Source organism: Tachysurus fulvidraco, chromosome 5 (assembly GCF_022655615.1).
Source record: "Tachysurus fulvidraco isolate hzauxx_2018 chromosome 5, HZAU_PFXX_2.0, whole genome shotgun sequence".
Lineage (NCBI taxonomy): Eukaryota > Metazoa > Chordata > Actinopteri > Siluriformes > Bagridae > Tachysurus > Tachysurus fulvidraco.
The window spans coordinates 18,240,633-18,253,278 of NC_062522.1; the positions used below are offsets into that span (position 1 = coordinate 18,240,633).

General features: G+C 36.8%; 1 protein-coding gene across 1 annotated transcript; it reads left to right on the forward strand.

The window, feature by feature from the left end:
• Positions 1–331: 331 nt before the first annotated feature.
• On the forward strand, positions 332–12,010 carry ppm1j (protein phosphatase, Mg2+/Mn2+ dependent, 1J). The gene is made up of 10 exons (XM_027147295.2): positions 332–823; positions 5,479–5,596; positions 6,522–6,851; positions 7,750–7,862; positions 7,999–8,083; positions 8,360–8,478; positions 8,719–8,782; positions 9,013–9,120; positions 9,355–9,506; positions 9,856–12,010. The coding sequence occupies exons 1-10, from the start codon at positions 558–560 to the stop codon at positions 10,001–10,003; spliced, it is 1,503 nt and encodes a 500-aa protein (XP_027003096.1). The 5' UTR covers positions 332–557; the 3' UTR covers positions 10,004–12,010.
• The last annotated feature ends 636 nt before the right edge of the window (positions 12,011–12,646 follow it).

Here is a 12,646-nt window from a genome sequence, read left to right on the forward strand (position 1 = left end):
CAACTGAGCAATCTTTATTTGCACCTTTATCTTTATCACCTGAAATTGCAGTGGCAATGACACTGTGATGGTGCTGATGTACCTCACAAAGCTGGGGGGATTTCTGTATGATGTTTATGTGTTAATTAGGAAATCTATGGTAATCTCGTAGCTATTTCCTACACTTTGATGATTTATTAGAATAATGATCTTTGTTGTTGTCATTTTTATATTAGAAATAATAATAATAATAATAGTTAGTTATAGTATCAGTGTCTCGGTCGTTGTGGATACGTCGCGGCGTCACTGCCTCTTTCTCCTGCTTCCCCCCTCCCTTGTTTTTGCACACGTTGTAAAGACATCCCCTTTCCAGCGACCAGACCGACAGGCAGAACTTCTGTACTTCCTCAAAGCCTTTCGGATGATACACAGCTAATTTTTTTTCCGCTATGAGGAGGCCATCGTTTGTTAGAACGTCACACGAGTTGAGGAGCGCTGGGTTCCTGCACCGCGCCTCGTCCGCTGCGCAGCTCTGTGTTCGCTTTTAGCATTTACGCGCTGTGTAACACCGCGCCGCAATGATTAGTAAAGTGAAAAATGCCATGTCCTCGCTGGTGGGCGGCATAGTTCCACACGGCCACCACCACCACCATCATCATCATCCTCAGCAGCAGCAGCAGCAGCAGAGCGGAGCGGATTCTTTGCCTCCGCGCTTCCCTTACGCGCGGCCCGAGTTTCTGGAGCTGAGCGCTGAGTTGGTGCAGTATGCGGCTGAACACGCATCCCGGCCCGTCATTACACCACGGAGAGACGCCAAGATGCCCTGGCGCACAGGATACGCAGAGTAAGTCGCAGGTCATTTATGGTTCTTGTGCATGCACATTCCGTTATGGGTCATTCATTCACTGCGAGGTGACTGCATGCGCTACAGACGCAACGGTTCGGTTCAGTGATGCTGAGAGACATTATACATCCAAGGGCAAATCTCAGATCAATGCAGTAGATCCCCAATGCGCAGCTAAAAGGGTGTTATATACAATGTTAAATGAACTTATTACAATGTTTATTTAAATGTATCTGGAGCCATTTTAACCACCGTAAGTATTGATTCGACGCTTTTCTTTATAGCGAACGTCACGCTCTAAGCCCCATGCGCCATCTCTAAGTGTGTAATGATGACGTAGGTTGCGAGCTCAGCAGGCTCGGCTGCCTGGTGATATAAAGCGTTCAGGAGTCTAAACTAAACTGCGGCATATGCAGGCTATTACATGTACTGACCGTGCTCTGTCTAACCAGTAAGCGTACTCACACCACACCCGATTTGCTTAAAGTTTAAACATGAAAACGCAAGAGTGAGGCAGAAGCGAGTCACGTGATCAGGGGGCAGACTGGAAAGCCAAGCTGTTTATTTCGGAACCGAACAGCAAAATGCAAAGCAAGCTATTGTTTTGTTTGGTGGATTGTGAATGGATGCCTTTGCCATCTGTTACAATATCACTGAATTTCACTTAGATATTTGGCAAACTATAAGAACAGAAGTCCTCTTTCAGGTTCAGTTCTGGGGATTACACATAGAGTTGTATTGTATGATTATATGTATATATTTGGATTAAGATGATATATTCATGAAAGTAGGACAAACCAAATAGTGTTATTGGGTCAGTGTGTTTTAGTGCAGTTTGGTTTGTTGTTGTTTTCTTCAGAATAGTGATAGAGTCATCTTTACAGTCTACTGTGATGAGACAAGGCCACTAGTACCATTAGTACTGTACCTTATGAGTAGTTACCTTTATCTATGCAAAATTCCTAATGGCTACATTATATACACAATATTATTTTGTGCAACCTTAGCCAAGTTTATGATAATTACATAATTACATGATGTATCATGAAGTCTGATACTGTTACAGTAGGTTTTCACAGGTGCCCCTTTATGTAGTCTTAAATCAGTTTTGGCAAAATTGTTTCTCAACCCATGATTTCTCACTGAACCCCAGGTTATATTATCAAACATCCAAGAATCTTAGCACATCTTCTCAACATTTCTCCCAAATAGCTGCACATGCTTATAGAGCTCATATCTGCTTCAGTATGTGAATGTGTTGAATTGGAAGATTGTAAATATGTTGCCTGGTCTTCATCTTCAGCTGACTAGTTTCAGTCTGTGAATTCCCACAGATTCCTGATCTTGACTGACTGAGGAGTAACAGGAACCCAATGTGGTCATCTGCCTCGAGGTTTCATGTGGTGTGCATTCTGAGATGCTCTTCTGATCACCATGAATTTAAAGAATTGTTATTTGTGTTAAAGTTGCCTTCCAGTCAGTTTAAATCAGGATAAGGCATTTTAATCCTCAGAAACCTCATACCATTGTGTGCAAACTATGTAGACTGTTGTGGGTGAAGAAACTGAAACTACCCCAACCTAAATATGGCCATCTTCTTTACCTGCATATTTTTTTGACATTTGGTATTGGAAAAAGAAGGCTGTTAACTGAAAACCATCCCTGGAAGAATGGCATCACTGACTTAAGGGACCAGACCTAGAGCAGAGTTTCATCTTATGACAGTACAGTTCTTGGAACTGAGTTGACTGTCTGTTTCTCATTTTAACTATTTCTCATTTAACTATTAAGTGGGAAGTAGTAGAAAATGTATGTAAAGAGTATTCTATAGGGAATCAAAAGGATTCACCTTTTTACTTTTACTTCTACAAAATTTGATTTGACACTTATGCTACATAATCATAGTCAGGTTAGATAAAACTCTAGATAAAAAGTGTGATATAAAGTTATTGAGCTCTAAGAAAGCATATATGACACTGTGTAGACATCTTTAGAAAAAGACTCAAGGCCAACAGTGGCAATGATCTGCATTCTAAATGATATCCTTGTTTTACTAAAATCCAAACAAAATCTGTCTGCTTGTCATTGGCTTGCTTCCTAATATTTGAAATGATTTGTTAATAAAATTTGCAATCACAGCAATTATTATGTCCGGGAACAGACATTACAGCTTTAAAAAAACAGCTGTATTTTCTGAATCTTTTCATGGCATCCTTATTGTGGGGGAGCCAGGAAATATTTAGGGAAGCAAGGAAGGAAAATGTGGAAGAGCAATAGAGAAATGAGAAACACCACTAGTTTTTTAATCTCGTGGATAGCACAGTCAACATAGGCAGGACATTCTATAAGTACTGTAAATATGTGAACTTCAAAATGATGATAGCATCTACTGGAAACTGAAATTGTCTGATCTCTCTATCAAAATTTAATTATGTGTGAGCTTGTATCGTTATAAGGAAATCACGGGACATCACACACACCCATAGTAACACATAGAAGATAAAATCCATTTGAGAATGGGGAGAACATACAATTCTCCACTCAGACAGAGTAAACAATCTGTTTTTAAAGAAGTGTGTTTTGGTTTGGGTTTGTGAAATACAGATGTGCGCACAACTATTTTTTGAATTCTGCTGGTACAATCTGCTGGTACTGCCGGTACCCATACCATAACATTTTCTAACAAATATAGTTGCTTATATTCCCAATTAATTATATATAATAAATTGTAGGCCTAATATACTAGTACCCTAATTTAAACCACAGTGACCCTGACATTTACTAAAGATAAATGATCAAACACTGTTAAAGCATCACTGTAAGTCTGTTGTTAATATTTCTTTGTGCTATATTGCTAAAACATTGTGAGTGGTATAAGCACTATTTCATCCAGTGTCTTGCTCCTAACATTTTCTGACCCAAAGCATAAATACCTCCCGACCTACAGAACACCCTACACGTTTCATACGAGAAGCCAAAAAGCACTGAAAGGGCTTTCTAATAGTGGCTGAAATGATGTGACTTTGTAGCTACCACATCATGTTAATGGTGCACTTAGTGTTTGTCCTGTCGAGAGTTAAATCATTGATCTGAAACATGATACATTAATTAGTAGTCTATTGTCTAGCTCAGAAGGCTTCTATACCACATTATCTCCAGTTCACCTTACAGATCTGGAGTGGTGCTTGATGTCATAGCTAGGCATCCCACAGTAAAAAGCTATTCTGTATGCCATTTGCTTCGAGGGTTCTCGACTAGACTACTTTCTAGTTTCCTAAAATACTTTATTTAAGTACTCAGTCGTGATGTTCACATTCTTATACACTTAAAAAAATACTGAGTTCTTGCATTTGAGGTAACACTTATTCTGAGAGTTTTATCACCTCTTAGAAGATTAAACACATTTTATTTCATACTAGTTATCCGTGCTCATGTTTTATTTATATGATATTATTTATAAAGCTTTATCTATATTTTTGGAGCAGTTAGCTAGACTTATATACATTTAGACAATAATACACAACATGTTAAGCCCCCAAATGTCCTGCCTTTATTATGCAGATGAAAGACAATAAACTGAGCCCATGGACTGGTCTGTTGTCTAACGGAAAATAATGTTAAACAGAAACTTTGCTTTCAGTAATACTGTTGTTAGCTCTTGCAACCTCAGAAGAGGAACTTGTAGACAAGGTCCCTACTTCCTCATTTGAGAGCAGTTCACATAAGGCTAACTAAGCACCAAATTAAATGATATCTAAAAATTCCTGACAATGCAATCCTCACAAAGTGTACATTATGATAATAATGATTAGCGTGATAGGTTACGCAATGTTTGAAGCAGAAGCCACTGGTAATATCTCTGTGTCTGTGTCATTCATGCATGCTTTCATCACAAATTAGTGATCACTTGTGGTTGAAATACTTGAAAAAGAGAAGCACAAATAAAGTCTGTACTTTTCAGAAATATATATAGTATACGATTTCACCATCTGAAGGGTTTTCCCAGGAACTGAGTGCAGAGATGCTATTTCCTGAAAACAGAGATTTCTGATACGAGGATCGTTTGGTGTTTCTGTTTACTCAAAAAACGAAGTAAGATTTAAATAAAAAACTTACTCATGCTCACTATAATTCTAAAGGAAGATCTGCAAAATGTTGATGAATGCAGCAATGAAGGAAGAGTCCAAATGAATATGAATATGTATTAATCTAGGGATCCATAGCCACATGCATGGAAATTGCTATTTAATGTAGGTTTTAAAAAAGTAATTAATATTTGAAATTCATTTTGAATATGATTGAGACCTCTTCTGATGAATATTTTATACACTATCAAATCTGGTCACTGTTAGGCATGGATTAGGGTTTTGAATGCAGTCTGTCTCTGCTATTGTGCTTTAGCTCATCTATTCTCAGTGTGGTCAATTTTAATGCTTTGAGCAATCATTCATCATGTAATTTTCTGAATATTTTAAATGCCCTAATGCATTTTTACTTGACTTTATCTGTAATATATTTTTAATCTCACTCAGTCAAGCCCTAGGATCCCTAAGCCCTAAGTTTTATCAAGGTTACTTGAGGATAGTTGAAAATACAATTTGATGATGAGTTGAATTTGACTATAGTGATAAACTTCCTCTTTCTCTTTCTTTTAGGGTTGTAAATGCAGGAAAGAGTATGCTGAATGAGGACCAGGCCTCATGTGACGTGCTATACGTGAAGAAGCTCACTAGCAAACAGCAACGTGCCTCTGTGCTGCTAGAGGACAGTGGGGTAAGAATTACTAGTTCTCAGAACAATACAGTTCAGTCACAGAAAGCAGGTTCATCTCAGTTTCAGTTTCAGGATCCTCATTCATGTTCTCACATTTGGACTGTCTTATCTTGTAGTTCTGAAATAGATTGTAAACAATAGTACACTGCCTTTATAATAACTTCTATATACTTCTATAAAAACTTCTTGACTCCCTTCTTTTCTTGACTACGCAGACTCTCATCCACTACTCTCCACACTAAACTTGTGATCAATTTATTTACAGCACTTTAATAGGAACACTTGTACAACTGCTTATTTATGCGAGTAACCAATCATGAGGCAGTAAATGCAGAAAATGATGCATATACAGGTCAAAAGTTTCAGTTATTGTTCAAACATCAGAATGGGGAAAAAGTATGATCTCTGTGACTGTAATTGTGGCATGGTTGTTGGTGCCAGATGGGCTGCTTTGAGTATATCAGAATCTCCATTTGAATTTTCTGGGTTTCCAAACTTAAGCAAAGGTTTTAATCTGAGTTCATTCCTTCAGGTTGCACAAGGAAGAGCAAATAGAATTTTGTAATCAGTAGCTTTTATAGCACTAAATAGTAAGGTACAGTGCAGTTAAATGCATTCTTTTGCATAACAAATAGAAAAATCTTGAATTGAATTCATAATACATTCAATATTATGTTATATTAAATGTGAATATGTTCTTTGGGAGAACAAATGTGTGAAATGTCTCTTTCCTGTTTACCCTTTCTCTACTGAGAAACAGGTACTGTAGCAGTGCATTTTTGTTTCCTAAATTACATATGTTGCTTATTACTATCAGAGGAACACTTGAACCCTGTGACAAATCTAGTGACAACCTTTATTCTGACTGTGTACATATACTCCTGTCCTTTCACACCACTAGCCATCTTTCTCTCATTTTCTAAAGGACACCACGGGTATCCCTTTGCATTTCTGGGGTGTATTTGATGGCCACGCTGGCTCTGGAGCTGCTCTCATGGCCTCCAAAATCCTCCATCGTCTCATCCGAGACCGTTTGTGTGAAGTAGCTCATCTTTTGGAGAATCAGAGCAACCCACCACCCATCTGCCTAGCTAAGAATGGGAGTCCCTATCAGGCTGAGCAAAAGAAGGGATCTTGCATGGATGCAGAAGACCAGGATGGGCCTGTAGATCCCATTGCTCGGTTCCACATGGAGAAGGCTGTCAGTTTGGAAAGCCTGGTGATGGGAATCATAGAGAATGCCTTCAAACAGATGGTGAGAGCATTAGGTTCCAGGATTTAAAATACCTGACACTGAGCCTAATATTGATCACAAATATATTCTCAGTACTGAACTGGAGAGTTTAATCGGTTTGATACTTTCAGGCCTACATTAAGGTCGAGAAATTTAGTATCGTTTATATATAGACCACATACATAACTAGCCAGACTAGCTGCTTACAAGAGTAAGCAATGGGATTTGCGAAATTTGGATTATCTGAACCAAAACATATCAACTCTATCAAGTTATCAAACTAGTCTATCAAATGTTAATATAGGTCATATCCGTTCATTTACCAGATTATACAAATATATACTAATATTTTATTATGCTATAAACAGAACTTCTGCTGATTCTATGGTCATTTATGATCACCGGTGTGTTTAGTATTGCAAAGCCCCTATCTACTTCCATACTTGTTAGCAAAAAAAAAAAAAACTAATTTTCACATACTATTTTTGGCAGGTTTTTTTCACATTGAATGTGATTAATTAAAGCAGCACCATGATGTTTTGCTTTAGTGTCAGTGACAATTATTTGGCTGCCATGCTGAGACAGAGTAGAATTCAGATAGAAATGCCACACCATTTCAGTCATTTTCCTAGCTCTCTTTGACATTCTTCAATGACACAGCAGCACATAGCCATTTTTTTACTTACTTCCATCTAAAATGGGAAAAACATCATTAAAAAGAAGCCTGTAATACCTGATATGGGTTTGTCTTTTAATAAATTCTCAAACCCTATGCCTTTTGTCATTATTTCATATAATGTGTCCATGTCACACAGAGCTGCACCACAGAGCCAAAAACCAAAGGAACTGGCATGATTACTTACGGACAGTACTGTGTATTTTTGTTTAAATGTAATATTCTGGTGTCTCTATTATGCAGGATGACCTCATTGAAAAGGAGAAGGCATCTTACAGCATTTCTGGAGGATGTTGTGCCTTGACTGCTGTGCATTTGTTAGGGAAACTCTACGTAGCAAATGCAGGTGACAGCAGGTAATGAAGAATGAAGGCATACACATATTACAAATATGTACAGCTTTCGTAATTTCCTGGGATGCTGTTGAAAAAAGCACAGTCCTGTTTCCACTTAAAGTTTCTGAACATTAAAGATCTTCTATCTGCATTTCAGAGCCATAATTGTTCGCAACGATGAGATTATTCCCATGTCTAACGAGTTCACACCAGAGAGTGAGAGACAGCGGCTACAGTACCTGGTGAGTTTCTTAACTACAGTATCACACATGCACAGATGCACAAATCACAGATTTTTTAACCAAACCTAAACCAAAGACCATATCATTAGTTATACTGACCTGATGATTTGATCATCACTAAATGGGAATGGCTTTTAAAAAGGAAAGAATCACCTCAGGTTTATTTATGGAAAATGCTGATCAAAAGTGTAGTGATAAATATAAGGGTTTCTTAGAGAAGAAGCTCTGCAAGTACTTAAAGTAATAACTGCTTTATCCGCTTTGTGGTGTTTACAGGGATTCCTTAAACCAGAACTGCTTGGGAATGAGTTCACACACATTGAGTTTCCCCGACGCATTCAGCACAATGAGTTAGGCAAGAAGATGCTATTTAGAGACCATACTATGACGGGGTGGTAAGTATATCTGTATGAGGTTGCACATTGTTATTTGTACATAATATTGTCCCTTTTATAATAATAATAATAATAATAATAATAATAACAATAATAATTATTATTATTGTGGTTGTTGATATTATTATTATTATTATTATTATTATTATTATTATTATTATTATTAAATCAGTATGTGAGATTATGGCTATATTTTTTCATTTGTCTTAGAGATGATGCATTGCAATTTCTTGATTACAGGGCATATAAGACAATTGTTGAAGATGACCTCAAGTTCCCCCTTATTTATGGAGAGGGGAAAAAGGTAATCAGTTGAAAGGAGCAATATACACAATCTTTAATAATCTTAATTAGACTGATGTACCTTATGTCATATGAAAATGATATAGAATGAATGGAGTCTCAGTGGAGCTGCACTTTTATTTCTGTTCATTGCTCATCCAAAGCAGGAGTGTTACCATTTTTTCCTAAAATGTTTTGTTGTACTGTGTTTTTATAAAAGGGTTTTGTGTCTGCATGTGTGTGCGTTCATAGGCCCGAGTCATGGCTACGATTGGAGTAACACGTGGTTTAGGAGATCATGATCTAAAAGTGTACAACTCAAACATTCATATCAAACCTTTCCTATCCTGCTGTCCAGAGGTAGGTTTTTAACCGCAGCCGTACAATTATTGTATTGTTTTTTCCTGTCATTATCCACTTCTGCCATCCTATGGTCTGCTCTTTTCATTCATTTTCTGAGTCATCCATCCATATATTGAAATAAAAGGTGTTGCAGTTTTTTTGGGTGTGTTATACATTTAACATGTAACATCTAACAGAGACTGTGTCAGCTTTATACTTATTCCTTATTTTGCTTTGTTGTTGTATGTTCAGGTGAAAGTATACAATATTTCTGAGCATAAGCATGGTACTGATGACGTCCTCATAATGGGAACGGATGGATTGTGGGATGTGACTTCTGACAGAGAAGTAGCAGATTCAGTGAATAAATTTCTATCCACCTGTGAGCCTAATGACCCAATGAGGTACTTTTAACCTTTCACTTCTTTTTCAATATCTCCTTAACCACGTGCAAGCAGGGTAAATATTGAACTATTTTTTACTTTAAGCTTGATAGATATCCAGTGATTATGAATAAAATGTAAATATCTAGATAAACCAGCCATATGAAATAACTGACAACACCTGCAAGAGCGATGTAAAAACTAAAAATGTCAGAGATGAGGCAAGTTATATACGTTTCAGACTGATTTCAGAGAAGGGGAAACACAGACATTATAGCAAAGAGGTGCTATGTACATATATAGAGAGAGAGTGACAAAGAGAGAGATTTGTATACTTACTTTATATATTCTGATTTTCTTTCTGTGAAAGGTATACTTTGGCTGCTCAGGATCTCCTAATGAGGTCACGTGGCGTTCTGAAAGAGCGGGGTTGGAGGCTGCCTAATGACAGACTGGGATCAGGCGATGACATAACAGTGTTTGTCATCCCATTGGCTGGGGAAGAGTTAGAGACATGACAAAGCAGATCAGTTATTCTCTGGCAAGCAAATCAGGACACGGCGCTAATTCACGCCAGCTGAGGAAGGGGTGTAATACCAAAAAAATCCATTCTCATCTCAGCTGAATGGAATTATGTATGCATTGCTCCTCTTCCTCCGACTTTTCAGAAGAATCATCTCGACTCTTACCTCTTCTTATTACGCCTGGGATGACATCATCATTAAGTGCCATTCTTCTCACTCAACATTTCTCACAGATTTACTGTGAAAGACTTCAGAACATGCAAAGTCGCTGTGATATAAATACTCTAGAAGTCTATTGGGGAGCGAGCAGCTATAAGAAGAGAGATTTGTGATAATCAGAATAAACAGCGTCTTCTATCCATGACCTGTAGAAAACAAAGGAATGGAGCACTGGTGTTTTAAAATGAAATCTTCATGATTAAGGATGTATAAATGTAAGCACTTTATCTTTAGACATAAACTCATCAACCTGTAATTACAACTTAGCAAATCTCCCTCAGCTCCCTTACAGTAAATGTCTCAGAAGAATCAGTCTAATTAAACACATGCGTATCAGTGATTTCACAGCAGCTTTATTTAGAAACAAATTATCACCCAGAAAAGAAAGGAAGCACAATTTTCTAATTAGTCCTGATAATGACAGAGTCAAATATCGGTCCTTAATATAATGATCAAGGCAATTGTGTAGACTTTCATAATTATGTCATTTGTGGGCAGTGGTAGCTCAGTAGTTAAGATACTGACCTATATGACCACCAAGCTGCCACTGGTGGACCCATGGACAAGGCCCGTAACCTTAAACAGCACTTTTTATTCTTTTTGTATAAATGAGATAACTTGTAAGTTTCTCTGGAGTCTGCCAAATGCCAAAAATGAAAATAAAAAATACTACAGTAATCCCACACCACGACACATTTTCTCAAAAATAGAGGCCATTATTTCATCACTTGTACATTTGTACAAATGTACAAACCTGGGTTCCCTACCTCTTCACAAAGCCATGTTCACAATGAACTGTGATGAACTAGAAAACTTGGAAAGAGGTGGATTTTTGATTGTAATCAAACCCGTGTATTATTTGTGCACACTGAGTTTCAGCTAAACTGTAGCTAAAGAGTTAGATTGTTCCCGAGCCATATTTAGAAGCTTATTATATATTGAGAATCCCTATTAAAGCAGCTTATAGTATAAGATCAACACCTACTGTATATGGAACCTAGAATCTTGCCATTCATGAAGAATTTATTATTGTAATATATTAATAACTATAACTTTCACTCAAGGTACCATATTTGTAAAAATGGGTTAAAATGGTTTTAGGTGGCAGCTAAATTACCACCAATGATGTTTTAATGTGAACACATTTCAACATTAGAACCTGAACATCATCACCTGAACTTTGCTTAAATAATCATGAAGTGAACAACCAATTTGTAAATCTTATAATCTTAAAGATTATAAATCTGATCATTTGAATTTATGGCTGACTTTGCTATAACATGTTTAGTTGAAATGCCATTCCTGCAGAATTTTTTTAGCATTTGTCAAGCTGTAACACCTAAACGACTGTGATTCCTTCACAATAAACCTACCATCTTGAATAACTAATTTCCTGTCTCTTTTCAATGGATTATATTCTATTTGCTATTGAAAATCCCACTGATGCTAACAAACAGATCATTGTCAAAATGTATTCAATACTGAAGTTTCTCCACTAGGAATATTTGTTTAATGTACATTAGTTACATTCAGGTGTAATTGCTGTACAGTAATCAGACACACAGAAATTACTGTACACTGTTGTAGCGAACAATTCAGAGCATTAATTCTCCTCTATAAGCCCATAATCATTTATAAGTATATTAATGACTGTTTAAAGCACTTCAATTAAAATATCCAACTTGATAAGGATTACTGGTACTGTACTGTACAACCCCATGATAAACAATGTTGGAATTCCTGTGTCATGTGACTTAAATAAACTCGTGATAAACATTTCAATTTATTTTATTCATCATTTCGATCTGACAAAAATTGTATTCATTGCTTCCTTTCCAAGAGACTAAGGTTAATTACCTAACATATCCAATCTGAAAAAGTGCGAAAAAGAAGCAGAGCTTCAGTCATTCATTGAACCTCCTACTATGGCTCTAAAATATATCATTGTATGGGTTATACCCATGATCAGACAGCAGATTTTTCACTTATTCCCTGCTGTATGTGGCTGGAGCTACAGCTGCAGCATCTGGAGTTTTATATTATGTTTGCAAACATGATCATCTGTTTTGTTGCGTCTATGCCACAACCGATTCCTCTGTAACGTTCTTTCAGCTTAGCTTTATGTTGTCCAATAAAATTAGGATCTCTCTATTTGTGAAACCACAACAAAAATAATACTCTATAATGTTATGCATGACCATACAGCAAGCAAAAAAAGTAACTGGGATAAATTACGTTAGAATGATGAAATATACAGTATGGTGCATTTCTGAGGGAAATATAAGAATTGCAAGGGAAAAAGTCTGAATTCTGAGATTTTGTCGCAATTATTAATTCGCAAATATCTGTTATTATTTTTCAAAACGAGGTAGAAACAAGCTTCTATTGGGTGAACTATATAGGAATTATATCAATTTT

What these genes read in the sequence shown, in the direction of transcription:
- ppm1j (XM_027147295.2), top strand. Translation starts at nt 558, where the DNA reads ATGATTAGTAAAGTGAAAAATGCCATGTCCTCGCTGGTGGGCGGCATA. An exon ending in AGAATGCCTTCAAACAGATG is followed by an intron (nt 6,852 to 7,749) that starts GTGAGAGCATTA and finishes TCTATTATGCAG; the next exon opens with GATGACCTCATTGAAAAGGA. An exon ending in TCCTATCCTGCTGTCCAGAG is followed by an intron (nt 9,121 to 9,354) that starts GTAGGTTTTTAA and finishes TTGTATGTTCAG; the next exon opens with GTGAAAGTATACAATATTTC.